The 12842-nt window shown below is 33.9% G+C and overlaps 1 protein-coding gene across 2 annotated transcripts in view; it reads right to left on the bottom strand.

The window, feature by feature from the left end:
• The window catches only part of LOC144956101 (DNA-directed RNA polymerases I and III subunit RPAC1-like), an 18280-nt gene extending 5671 nt beyond the window's left edge, over positions 1–12609 (bottom strand). Inside the window, exons 1-11 of one of the 2 annotated variants that reach the window (XM_078886460.1) lie at positions 12345–12472; positions 9346–9426; positions 8113–8184; positions 7404–7511; positions 6913–7045; positions 6176–6292; positions 5241–5290; positions 3321–3383; positions 2714–2780; positions 855–977; positions 6–122 (exon numbers count right to left, since the gene is read on the bottom strand). In XM_078886460.1, coding sequence (XP_078742586.1) covers positions 6–122; positions 855–977; positions 2714–2780; positions 3321–3383; positions 5241–5290; positions 6176–6292; positions 6913–7045; positions 7404–7511; positions 8113–8184; positions 9346–9372 — 877 coding nt within the window. In that variant the 5' untranslated portion in view covers positions 9373–9426; positions 12345–12472. Of the gene's footprint in view, positions 1–5; positions 123–854; positions 978–2713; positions 2781–3320; positions 3384–5240; positions 5291–6175; positions 6293–6912; positions 7046–7403; positions 7512–8112; positions 8185–9345; positions 9427–12344 lie in introns of both variants that reach the window. The other variant, XM_078886453.1, reaches the window with a different exon arrangement.
• Between the last annotated feature and the right edge of the window lie 233 nt (positions 12610–12842).

Consider the following 12842-nt stretch of genomic DNA (forward strand, 5'->3'; position numbering starts at 1 on the left):
CTCACAAATAAAATGATCTCGCACTCTCTGAAGAGATACACCATCTTTCAAGTCTTCATGGTGGAAAACATTTCGACTACATGTATCTATACGAGCATTAGCCACTTTGGCAATCTGTTTCCCTGTGAAAAAAAAAGAGAAATGGGAGAAATCGTTCAAAACTGATTAAACTACACTAAACTAATTAAAACTTTGAACATAAATACCATTTATTTTTCATTTGCAAGTGCGATAAGAGTTGTATTTACAATTAAATAGGACTGCAAAACGTGTTTTCTCTACGTGACAGAATAGTGAAACAACTGAAAAAGTTAAATCTATTCAATACAAAGAATTTACCTTTAAAGTTCTTATAAGAAAGTATCTCAATACCATCTTTTGTTCACCTTGATTTCAATCCTTTTTTTTTTTAAATCAAGAATTCATATTAAAATTTCTCTAAAATTTGGGAAATAATGCTTCATAATACAGCAATTAGATATTTTAACTAAAAAATATATTTTAAAAGCATCTTCCCTCCCCCTGCCTTAAAAAAAGTAATAAAAATGACACACAATTCTGATTATAGCTTATTTAGTTCTATCAGTCTTATGTCTTAGATGAAACAGATGAGAACACATCAATACGTTGATCAAGTCTACTTTCTTTCATTCTATCAGATGATTATAGTAATATTAATTGTAACAAATTGATTAAACAAGAATGAACAATGTCGGTCAATGGTTTCCTCTTCTTGGCTTCACTCTTTAATAAAATCACGTTGCAAAAAACAACAACAAAAAAAATAAACAAGACGAGGAGCCTTGACTTTAAAGTTAAAAGGATATTTTAATACAATGAGTATTGAAACTTACCACCGGGTGTTTCAACCAATTCAATAACACCAGGAGAAAAGCATTTTTGAAGCCTTTGAGCTTCCTCTCCATGGAATTCTCTCAAAAGGCGAATTGTGGGTAGAAGGCGATATGATGCAGTTGCTGGAAAAAATAATGTTTTACAAAATTGTTTTAAAAAGTTAAGAAAACATACCAAAATATAAGTAAAGAAGAAGAAGAAGAAGAAGAAGAAGAAGAAGAAGAAGAAGAAGAAGAAGAAGAAGAAGAAGAAGAAGAAGAAGAAGAAGAAGAAGAAGAAGAAGAAAAGAAGTAGAAGAAGAGAGAAGAAGAAGAAGAAAGAAGAAGAAGAAGAAGAAGAAGAAGAAGAAGAAGAAGAAGAAGAAGAAGAAGAAGAAGAAGAAGAAGAAGAAGAAGAGAGGAGGAGGAGAGGGAGGAGGAGGAGGAGGAGGAGGAGGAGGAGGAGGAGGAGGAGGAGGAGGAGGAGGAGAAGAAGAAGAAGAAGAAGAAGAAGAAGAAGAAGAAGACGACAACTACGAAGAAAAACAAAACAAAAAAATAAATTAAAAGGAAAATGTAAATAAGTAAAATGAATTGCATTCCAAAGTTGAATACAGCAGACTAAGACTGTGAACTTGCAAATATCATAGAATAAGCAAAATTTATTTTCATTTTAATAAGTATGATCAACATATAAAAATTGAAGTCATTGATGTTTTATTTAGTTCTCACTGAATTTGTGACTTATAGCTAAATCAAGCCTACAAATTGGCACAAACAAACCCACTCAACTCTACACATTGTCTTTATCTTCAGCACGACAAAAATGGATTAGATTTCCCGACCTGCCAGGAATTACTTCAGGCCACCATGGCACTATTGTCAGGATAAAGAAATTGCCTCATGAGGACTTTGTGGTGAATAATCAGAATTGATTTTAAAATTAAGAACATTAAATTTTGGGTTTTCAATTTCAATATTCTTTAACCTAGATTGCAGACTGCTGAAAATCATTAAAATGATTCAAGGGAATTTAAAATAAGGAAACCAACTTAATAACACCTGCATCTAAGGACAAAGTTGAAGGAAAAAGAAACTACAAGTCGGTCACCTATGTCATTGATAAATTATGGTTTGCTTTCAAGTGACCTCAAAGCTCATAAAGTTTCCCGGGTCAGTTGGACAGTGAACAGTAGAGAAGTAAGGATCATGGCATCATCTTGCACAAAGGCTAACATTGATCCAGAGAAACCGTCAGGTGAGACAGGTAAGTTTGACACACATCTTAATTGAGCAATTTGGGCATGCAAATTTTAAAATAAGGTTATGATGTTAAAATTTAAAAAATTGACTCAAGTTTTTGTCTTAGATTGCATAGAGTTTTATATGATTCCATGGTTTATCAAAATAGGAAAGAATGAGAACAATATCAATTATATTAAAACTTATTGCAGTCAAAGATGTCACTGCATTTATAAAATACAATTGTTTCAACTTATTCCCTTTCAATAAATAATTTCAATAGTTACATCTTAGTCACCGAGTCACCAAATCCATTGCATCTTGAAGAAATAATGGAGGGTAAAAGATGACATAAAATAATCTTTTGTTCACCTTGATTTCAATCCTTTTTTTTAAAAGACCAAGAATTCATATTAAAATTTCTCATAAGATTAAGTCACTGCTGGAGCATATGATCTCCATTGAATTTCTCTGAATTTCAAGAGATCAAAGATAGATTGACCTTCAGTGTTTCAGTGTGAGTAAATATGGAAATGACTGGAGAAATGCCTAATCCACCATTCTAAAAGCTCTTTCCAAAACTTAAGGTAAAATGAATAATAATGGCACTCATCAAATTTTTACATATGAAAACTTACCAACAGGTGAGAATTTTGCATGTTCCTTTCCAATACCCTTAAAACAGAATAATTCTATATCCAGTCCCTGAAATGTAATACACAAAAAAAAACAATATGAAACAAAAGAAATATCACACACCTCCTATTACTTAATTCAGGAGAACAAAATGTACCACAAAATATTGAGCTCCATGGATCAACATCGAAACATAGAATACCAAAATAATTCTAAGAATCTAAAAGCGATGGTTCTAACTAGCAAAATCATGCTCTGTGAATCTATTCAAAATAATTACCAAAAAAAATAAAAAGAATTGCCAAAAAGGAATTAGGCAGGCCTGTTCAATTTATGTGAATAATACGATAAATGATGACAGCAAGGTCCAGGACTTGACTCACACTCTATGCAGTGCATAGTTCATAAGAAAATACTCTTTACTCACATTCTATCAATGTACTCAGGTGTAAAATGAGTACCTTGCCGTTGAAGGTGTTGTCCTAACAGGCATCATGTCTCATGCTTCGTGATAACTTTTGTCATTGGCTAGGGACCCCTTGTAAAGCGATTTGATATTTCCTAAATAAATGCTCAATGAAAAAAAATTTTTAATGAAAGATAACTTACATGACCAGGTCTCATTGTTGTTATCAAAATATCTTCATCAACTGGGCGTACTTCTTTGACAGACTGAAATATTAAATTATTCCAGAAATCAATGGAATCATAAAACAAATTTTAATTTATATTACAATTGTGATAACATCTATCAATAATATTGAACATCTATTAATAATATTGAAGGCTGTTCATCAATAAAACATAACAGATTTCTTCACCAACAAATTCAAATAGTTTCCTCCTTTTCTGTCTGTACTGTACTACCTCTGTTGTTGTTCTCATTGTTCGTCTAATTTGAGAGGCTATGTTTTTATGTGTTTCGAATTTAATAAATTAGACCTGTAAATGAGCTCTATAAAAATTGACTGAAACTCTTCGACAAACTGAAGAGTGAAGTTTGTTTTTTTAAAAATAAGGGTATCATTGGTGAGGAGAGTGATAAATACAATACATTAAAATAGTGGGTGTTATTATTACTGGAAGTATGACTGCCATTGATTTGATGTAGAAGGAATGCCAAATAAGCATGTCATTCATAAAAGTAAAGATGACTTCATCAAAGAAAGAATTCACAAATTTTGGAATTTTTCTGACATAGTCAGAAAAATAATCACCATTATCATCTCTAACTTCTAGTGCCATGACCAATTGAATTTATTCCTCACATCTTTATCGATGCTCGACAAGTCTGAATTGCGATCCACAAACAGCTCAGGCAATGTGAGAACATTAATTAAAATAATGTAGCATTGAGCAAACTTGATTTGCAATCAGTTAATGACAGGAAAAAAAAATGAAATAAATACTTCTGGCCAATACACTGAATCATTAAGTAGGAGAAGTGAATTATCATCATATTCATATGAAGAAACTTCGGCTGGCGTAGCCATAGCGGAAAAATCCAAAGAATCTAAATGAATGGTAAATCGCCACAGTAAACAGCAAGCTCGCTTGAGCAAAACAATGGCAGAAAACGTCCTAATTTGCGTGGGAATTAATTAGGCTACTTAGCATTGTACCTTATAATTAGGTACCCAATCAGTGAAGACACGGTCAACCAGTTTGTTTACAACGTGAGGCAATCGAGATGTGCTTGTAGGAATCTATCCTAACTTTCGATTTGAAGGTGTCTACATAATGCACTTCCAGCTTTCGCATTTTATTTTTCATTCTTTTACGACCCCCCATGTAAATGTGGTCAATTTAGGCTTAGATGAAACAGTGAAATTTATCACTCGGCGGCTCAGTTAAAATTGGCTACCGTTGGGATCACGACAGGTTTGGAAAGGTTTGAAACAATAATTTAACGAAAGATGTGTGAAAATACACTGGGATGTGTTCAGACACGCCAATTCTATAAAGCGTCGCTTAGCCTTGGCAATATATCCATCGTTAATATAAACGGCCCCCATGAGCTATGCGTAGCGCTGTGGAACACTCCTAATTACTTTACGGTCATTCAACTACGATTTGTGAATTCTTTCTTTCTTCATTTCTTTCTTTCCTTTTTTTTTAAATATTTGAATTTGACAAATTGACTGATTTCAGTTAATTGACTGAGAATTTACAGGTCTAAAATGCAAATTTAAAAAAGGGTGGAAATACATTTTTAAAAATAAATTAAAAAAAAAAAAAAAGCAAAAGAAATAAAATAAATCAAAAACAAAACAAGAAAAAACAACAACAAAAATTAAAAAAAAAACAGATTTAAAAAGAAAAAAATGTAAGACGATCATGTGTGCCATTCACGCCACCAATTCGTAAAGGGTTACAACTCCTATAAACATACATTTTAAGCAGTTATATCCCTAGAAAAAAAATGATAAAAGAATAATCCGAAATAACTATTTGGCCCCGAGCATTTAAGATTAACTGTTCTCAAGTGTATATTCTAATCAAATGAAATCACCTATCAAAAACACATACCAATTTGTCTTGACCAGGCAAAGGCACCCATTCTAAGTGTTTTGTGTACACTAGGATAAAAAATAAATAGTTCAATTAAAAACATGAGCTTTTATTTTTTGTATGGCAAAACATAAAAAAAAGCAATATACAAGGGGTCCAGAGACAAAATTTGTAACGCAAGACAGGACGCCTCTAATATTTGACTGTGTGGTGATACTCAATAAAGAAATAAATAATAAAATCAATCAATCATTTAATTGATAGATCTATTGAGGAATGTCTTCCGACCTTTCTTACATAAATAATTACTTTAAAATGAGTTTGTATATTACATGATGTAGCTCTGACACAAAAATAAGTGAATTTGTTTTCATGAAACATGAATTTGACTAAAATCGTATTTAAAAAAGTGTTCATATTGATTGTAAAACGGACTACCAAAAACTTTCTAATCTATGCACCTAAATTCGTTACATGATGCCCTGTAATTTATGACAGTATAAGTTCTCTTTAAGTAAATTGCTGCACACAAAACTTTCATTTATAATTATGTTGGCAGCTTACCCATCCTCCCAGAATTTCAAAGAGTGAAACCACAAATTAATACCTTCAAATGGGCAACATAATTTGATTATCATCACAATGTTGAGGTATCAGATCATAATGCAGTCAAAGTCTTTTTTTACCCCCTTTGCCCACCAAGTGATTGGGCAATTGGGTGTATTAAATCTGGTGGAAAGTATTGTGTTGACTATCGTCTTGTCCAGAGACTAATAAGTCTTGGTACTATCCAATAAATACTACAGAAACTGGCATTAACTCTGGCCCCATATGCTTTATGGTCTGAATAACTATTTGTTTCATGGAATGAGTTACTGATGAGACATGGAGTTAAAACTTTTGCTGGAGGAATGTACAAACCTACATTCAATAATCTATTAAAAACTTCATACCTTTATGATTTTTGTACAAGATGTCTGGATCTGAGGTTTCCGAGATGGTACTGTTTTTGGAGCATTTAATCTTAAGATTGAACTGGATTGCATTTTCACTTGTAATTTCCTCTGAATCTGTAGCAGAATATTTAAAAAAAAAACAATAAAACAACAAAAAAAGAAAACAATCATGAGAAACATAAACACAAAATAAAACTGCACATAGTTACTCAAAACTGTTGCATTTCCCAGAAATCTTGACTAAAATCCGACTTAATCTGATAATTCTCCCTTGCTTCATCTCCTCGCTTTATTTTTTTGTATTTCAACAATCAGCATTTGACAGAAAGATCAATCTTGATCAATTTTCTGAAGCAAAAAGTTAAAAATTGAAAGGTTATAATTCCATTGAAGTTGAAGCAGAGATATTTTTTTCGATGTGTTGCCGGGGTTTGACATTGCTGTTGTGTAAAAGTAGGAACATTGAAACAATAACAACGATGCTGTCTCACGGTATAACTTATGGAGTGAAATGATTCAAGGTCATGACTAAAATCTGAAATCAAATCAGAAAATATGAATAATGCTAAGGTATTCTTTTTGCACTGACAATTTGTCATTGATTCAAACTAAGTACTCATCCACTGACATTGCTTGACTTTTACAAAGGAGTACAAGATAAGGCATTGAACCTTTTGGCCACCTGCAGTGATATGCATGTGTGCCCATTTAAGAATAATCAGAGATGAAATCACCTTTTTGTTTATATTCAAACATCCTTGGATCGACTTTGATTGGAATGAGACCAAGTCGATGAGCAAGCACTTCATCTTGAATGATGGATGTATTATTGTAGATTGCTACTCGATCGATTGCCATTGTAGGAATCTGAAGGGAACAATACATCGGAAATGAAGTTTTCTTTACAAGAAGCCATAAATACATCAAAACCATATGACCAAAAATTCCCTATGGAAAGAGCCAATCATAATCCTGATTATTTTTTTTCTTCAATCTTTCAACAAAAGTAAGAGAAAATGCAAATAACTGTGTATCTGATCTCTTCCATGACAACAACATCACATCCCATTTACATGTGTGGCTCTTAATTTACCTAAGATTTATCACTGATTAAAAACAATCAACAGTTCAAATCATATGACCCTATATCTGTACTGTTAGAGTTGACCAGATATTTGATAATCATAAAAATATTAGCATTTAAATATATACAACCACAAATTACCTCAGAAAGTAATATCCTCCTGATTGCGTTAGCAATGGCTGCATCCACCCCCACCATGTCAAACTCCATGTCATTTTTGTACAAGCGGATGATATCAATTTGGAATTTCTGCAAATGTAAGAGAAGAGATCACAAGTGTCTGAAAAAGCACTGATTCCTTTTTTTAAATCTGAAAGCGTGATATAATAAATAGAGGCTGCTTGACACTTAGGTCCTTTAGAAAATAAAGTATTAATAAATGAAATGAACAAAGGACAATCTAGGCAAAAAAATAGGCTAGGGCCTGAAAAATTTCTTTGTTATTATATGCATTTCTGTTCAATACTTTATTTATGTTTTGCCATTCAAAGCAATTACTTTCACAAAAAAACAAACAAACAAAAAATTACAATAACAACTATTAAAAAGCAACTTTAGCTGAGACAATGTTCAGAAAGGGATATTTTCTCTTTTTTTTTCATCAATTTTACATTCTATATTTTCATTTCTTAAAATGTTTTTTTTTTTTTATCTATCCACTTTTCAGAATAGTTATCTTGCACATATGATAGTTCTTCGTCTTTTCAGATACTTTTCATTTTGCTTGTTTGATGAAATGAAAAATGGCTGGATTGAATGTGTGCGCACGAGCACACATACACAAAGACACTCACATACACAGATCTGTCTATGTGGGATTTTTCTTTGCAAAATATGTGAAAAGTATTACCTCTTCAAACTTTTCTTGGCTCCATGCATCATCATATCCCTCATATGTGCCTGGGAAATCTGTACTGTTTACCTGCCCAATTAAAAAGAAAGTAATATCTAGATCTTGTTTCTTTTTGCGACAATTAAAAAATTTTGGTCCTTTGAAATTGGCTTTTTTGTTCAATCCAGTTTTACTTTTTCTTTGGGGAAAGCATCTGGCCAACAAAACATGAGTAAGATGGTCGTGCCCTTCGGGGAACAATTCTTTTGTAAACGATAGCCTGGGAGCAAGATGTGTAATATAATTTAATATTAGATTAGGGTTATAACCGTCATTGAAAAATAGCTTTTAGCACCATAAATCCTGATGGAATTTGGCACATTAACACAAAGTGATTGATCTATTTGTGCCTTTTAATAGATTTGTATCTTCACTTTTGAAGTAAAAAATGATTAGAATCGTAAAGTTTGATCATTTATTTACTTCAATAAAACTGTAGTCTGTAGTAGACTGGTAGACAGCCATGATACAAAGTGAAATTTATCATTGTTGCATCTGTCTATATAAAATATGGTCAACAGTTAAAATACAAACATCATTAAGAGATTAAATGTCTTTTCAATTTGCCATTTTGTATATATTGCTCTTTGTAAGGGGGACAAGGGGAGACAATTGTAAATCGACACTCATGACATCAGTAGACAAGCACATTCCAATGAAAACGATAAGAGAGAAGCCACTTCTGCCATAGTTGACCCTGTCATGTTGTTTGTTTCTTTACTGGTATAAGCTCTTTTTTACAGACAGTGATCTGACATGTTCCAGTTTTTCATCTTGGTGGGTTTCTAAAATCTCCAATCTCTTTCTAACTTCAACTTGGTATTATTCTAATATTTTTCCATTGTATCCCAATACTGCTAAATGGAATGCACATATTACATCCAATCATTATTTTTGAGACTCATCGCAATATCTTTTTATTTTATTAGCTATCTAGACAGATAAGAAAACAAAAATTATTGCTTTTTGATCAACATAACCACTGGCAAAAAAAAAAAAAAAAATCAAAAAAAAATCGGTAAAATTACTCCGCTCGGCAGGGACCACTTTTTTTTACGAAAATACCAGTATGATTGTGATTAAGTATGATCAGTAAAATTTAAGAATTAAAAAAAAAAAATTATTCCGTTATCCTTATCATATAAAACTCCACCGCCAACTGCCATGCAGATAAACGGGGTCATAACCTACGCTGCCAGCTGCGGTGCAGATAAACATTGCGTTCACCTACACCACCAACATACATCGATGCAGATAAACGCCACTACATTACTAGAGAGGTGGGCCTTTGGCCTACCAACCTCCGCTGCACGTCCAACTCACCTTGAGCATGCATTCACGTAAAATATAAAGATTTTTTTAAAAACCTACCTCTGTTTCAAAAACTAGCATCTTTCAGCTTTCTAAGAAACATTTTGATTTTTCAGAACTTTAGTACGTTAAAAAATACCGGCCAATCTGACCCGTTGAGTCGAATGAAAACGAAATTTTGTTGTTTACACGGTTCAAAGGAAATGCCGTAAATAAGCTTTCATGGACTTCCTGTGTTGTTTTTACAGTGTCACGTGACCGTTTTGAGAAATTTGTCGTCTGCTACAAATAATTAGACCGGTAGGGGGTAGATATTTTCGTTGGAGCAGAGAAAAAGTGAGTATTATTTCTTGGACTTGTAGAGAGGCCTAGGGTCCACCAGCAGTCCAGTTGATTGAATAAAAGAAAAAAAGGCCTTTTTTATCCGCCGCCACCACCACCGTGAGAGTGAGAGGGGGGGGGGGGGGGGGGGGGGGGGGGGGGGGGGTTGCATGATGAAGACGAAAGGGAGACGTGTGTCGCTTGTGACCTTGGTGACGTAGAGCATGTCAACGATGCTGGCAGATGTTCTTAACCCCTTAACAGGGAAGCAAATTTTTTGCTTTCAGATAATAGTTTGCTTTTATCTTTATTATTGTTAACGGAGAATACAGCTTTTCCACCAAGAGAGCAGTCAGACTATCGCAACTCGGACTTCAATTGTCTATAATCGTTTTGCCGTTACTTGTCTTTTGATGAAAGAGGATTTGGTGTTAGGTCAAAGATCGAATTTCGCCGCTAAAGGTTGCATTGCTGCTGGATTTGCTCTCCTCCCCCCCCCCCCCCCCCCCTTCCTTTTTTTCTTCTTTTTTTTTTCAACTTAGTATTGTTGGTTGCTATTTCCTTTTTTTATGATTAGCAAGTGCCGTAGGAGTCTCACGGGATGCAGGAGTACTGCAATTAACCCTTTGCCAGTGACATTGATTTTTTTGTTTTCAAATAATAGTCGTCATTTATATTATTTTTCAACGCAGAAAAAATAAACGTTTCCACCATAAGAGCAGTAAGAATATTGATAAAAAGCGCTTTGAGCACGTTGGGTGGATATTGCCCTATATAAAAGCTCGAGTTTTTAAATTGTAATTTGTTTTTTTGTCTTTTGATGAAAACGGTAAGATTTTATTTTTGGTCCAAGTAAGATTGATATTCGCCTTTAAAAGGTTAAGTTGTTTTGTTTTTTCATTTTTTTGTTTTGTTTTTCAAATGCAGATACGCTTCTTCTTTTTTTTTCTTTTCCTCAACTGGCAAGCTATCGCTGTACTTACCCGCATGGCTTGCACACACAAAAGGATACATCTAGGTCACAAAACCTTACATCCAGGTCACAAAATCAGACAACTAGGTCACACATCAAGACATCTGTTTCGTTTGTTCCAAGATAGCAAAACAAACCAGACGTCTTGGAGTTCGAAAGAGCTTTCCATAAAATATTTGGTATTTGCAAGACCCCCAGAAACCAATTCCCTATACAGCTCTTGTGCACGGTTACTTATGACCTTGATTTCTTTCGTACCCACCCCCAAAATCCCACTTATTGTGTGTTATAGGCAGAACATAATAAATAGCTGGGCTGCCACATACGTGACTAAATTGGCCAAAGAGAGAATCTATACTTTGGCATTAGACACCAATTACCTGATGTCTTGGTTTTTAATCCTAGCCGAGTGAGAGAGAAAAAACAAAACAATCATACATGTATCTGCAAACAGCAGAACGTTTTCATTTTACATTGAGATGGGAAGGGGAAGGGATAACACTATGATAAGAGAGAGAGAGAGAGAGAGAGAGAGAGAGAGAGAGAGAGAGAGAGAGAGAGAGAGAGACACAGAGATGGGTGGGAGGATGGGGGGATAGTAAGGGGGAATGGGAAAACATGAAAGAAACAACGGGTTGCCTGATGACGTAGATCAAAGGATTGTTACAGCGGTGTTCACGGAGCTTACTTCGTGAAATTTTAACCTTTTACAGTGACACTGATTTTTTTTCTGCAGATTGCTTATGCGGAATAAATCGTTTCACCAAGAGAGCAGTAGTAAGAGTATATTTAGACTCGGGCTTCAATTAAACTATAAATCCCAAAGCTTGTCTTTTAATGATAACATTAAGACTAAGATCTGGAGTTTGGGGAGGGTAAGATCGAATCTCGCCATTAATGGTTAAAATTGTTTTGATTTTTAAAAAATAACACACACACACACACACACACAAACACACACACACACACACACACACACACACACGAGCGCGTGCGGTCACGACAGCGAGGACCATCTATTGCTTGTGTTGCAACAGTAAACCAGTTTACGTGTACGTAGATCCTGAGGCTAGATGCCCCGTTACCGTGTACGTAGGCACTCCCAAAAAAAAAAAAAAAAAGAAAGAGACACACACACACACACACTCACACACATACACACACACGTACACACATACACACACACACACACACACGCAGTCTCGCATCCGCTACGAACTACTTTTGCGCACCAATTTTTACTGCACTAATGCACCAAATTGCATACCTATCTATGGACACTTTTTTCCGTATCTTTTTCCCAATAAACTTTTTTAACTGGGGCGGTACCTTGATAACAGAAACGAAACCCACACGATTTCGCGAGGAATGAATCATTAAAAAAATTAGGATATAATATCAACACAACTTTTGAAATTCATCAAGGATTGTCCAGTACCGAATGTTTTTTGATAGAAAACAAATGCATCTTCAAATCTAAACTGCTTTTGACGGTAAGCGGTAAGTTTTTTATTTATTTTTCTGTCCAAACGAATGATTTGTCCTGGTATAGAAGCTAAGTATTGGTAACACCGGCGCAGCTCACTAACATTTCCTATTTTTTGCAGTGACTGTGAATCACGGACACTGTGAATTGAAAGTTGAGACTCAAAATAAATGCAGTAAACAAAAAACAATAAAACAGTTGTAAAATTCGCACATTGTTCACTGTGTGTTCAGTCAGCACTACTTTCTTTCGTATATCTTCAATTATATTCATGATTATATGTTCCAAATTCAGTTTGTTTATCAGTACATTCAAAACATGTTATTTTTTTCACATGTAACAGCAGTCAACAATGGTCTTTATTTTCAAAGTACTCTCCCTTGGATACAAAATACAAATGTTAATTAATAATTGATTTGGAAAGGGGTTTTTTCATTTTTATTTTTTAAATTTTGTCTTATTTTTCATATTCATATATGTCAATAAAAAAATAAAAAATTGATTAATATAAATATTTTACAAAGCATTTATGGTGTTTTCATAGTTATAGAATATCTTTTTTTAATAATAAAATATGAACCTATCTATATCCTATCC

Source organism: Berghia stephanieae, chromosome 1 (assembly GCF_034508935.2).
Source record: "Berghia stephanieae isolate SIO BIC M18660-M18661 chromosome 1, UCSD_Bste_1.3, whole genome shotgun sequence".
In the NCBI taxonomy this organism is placed as follows: domain Eukaryota; kingdom Metazoa; phylum Mollusca; class Gastropoda; order Nudibranchia; family Aeolidiidae; genus Berghia; species Berghia stephanieae.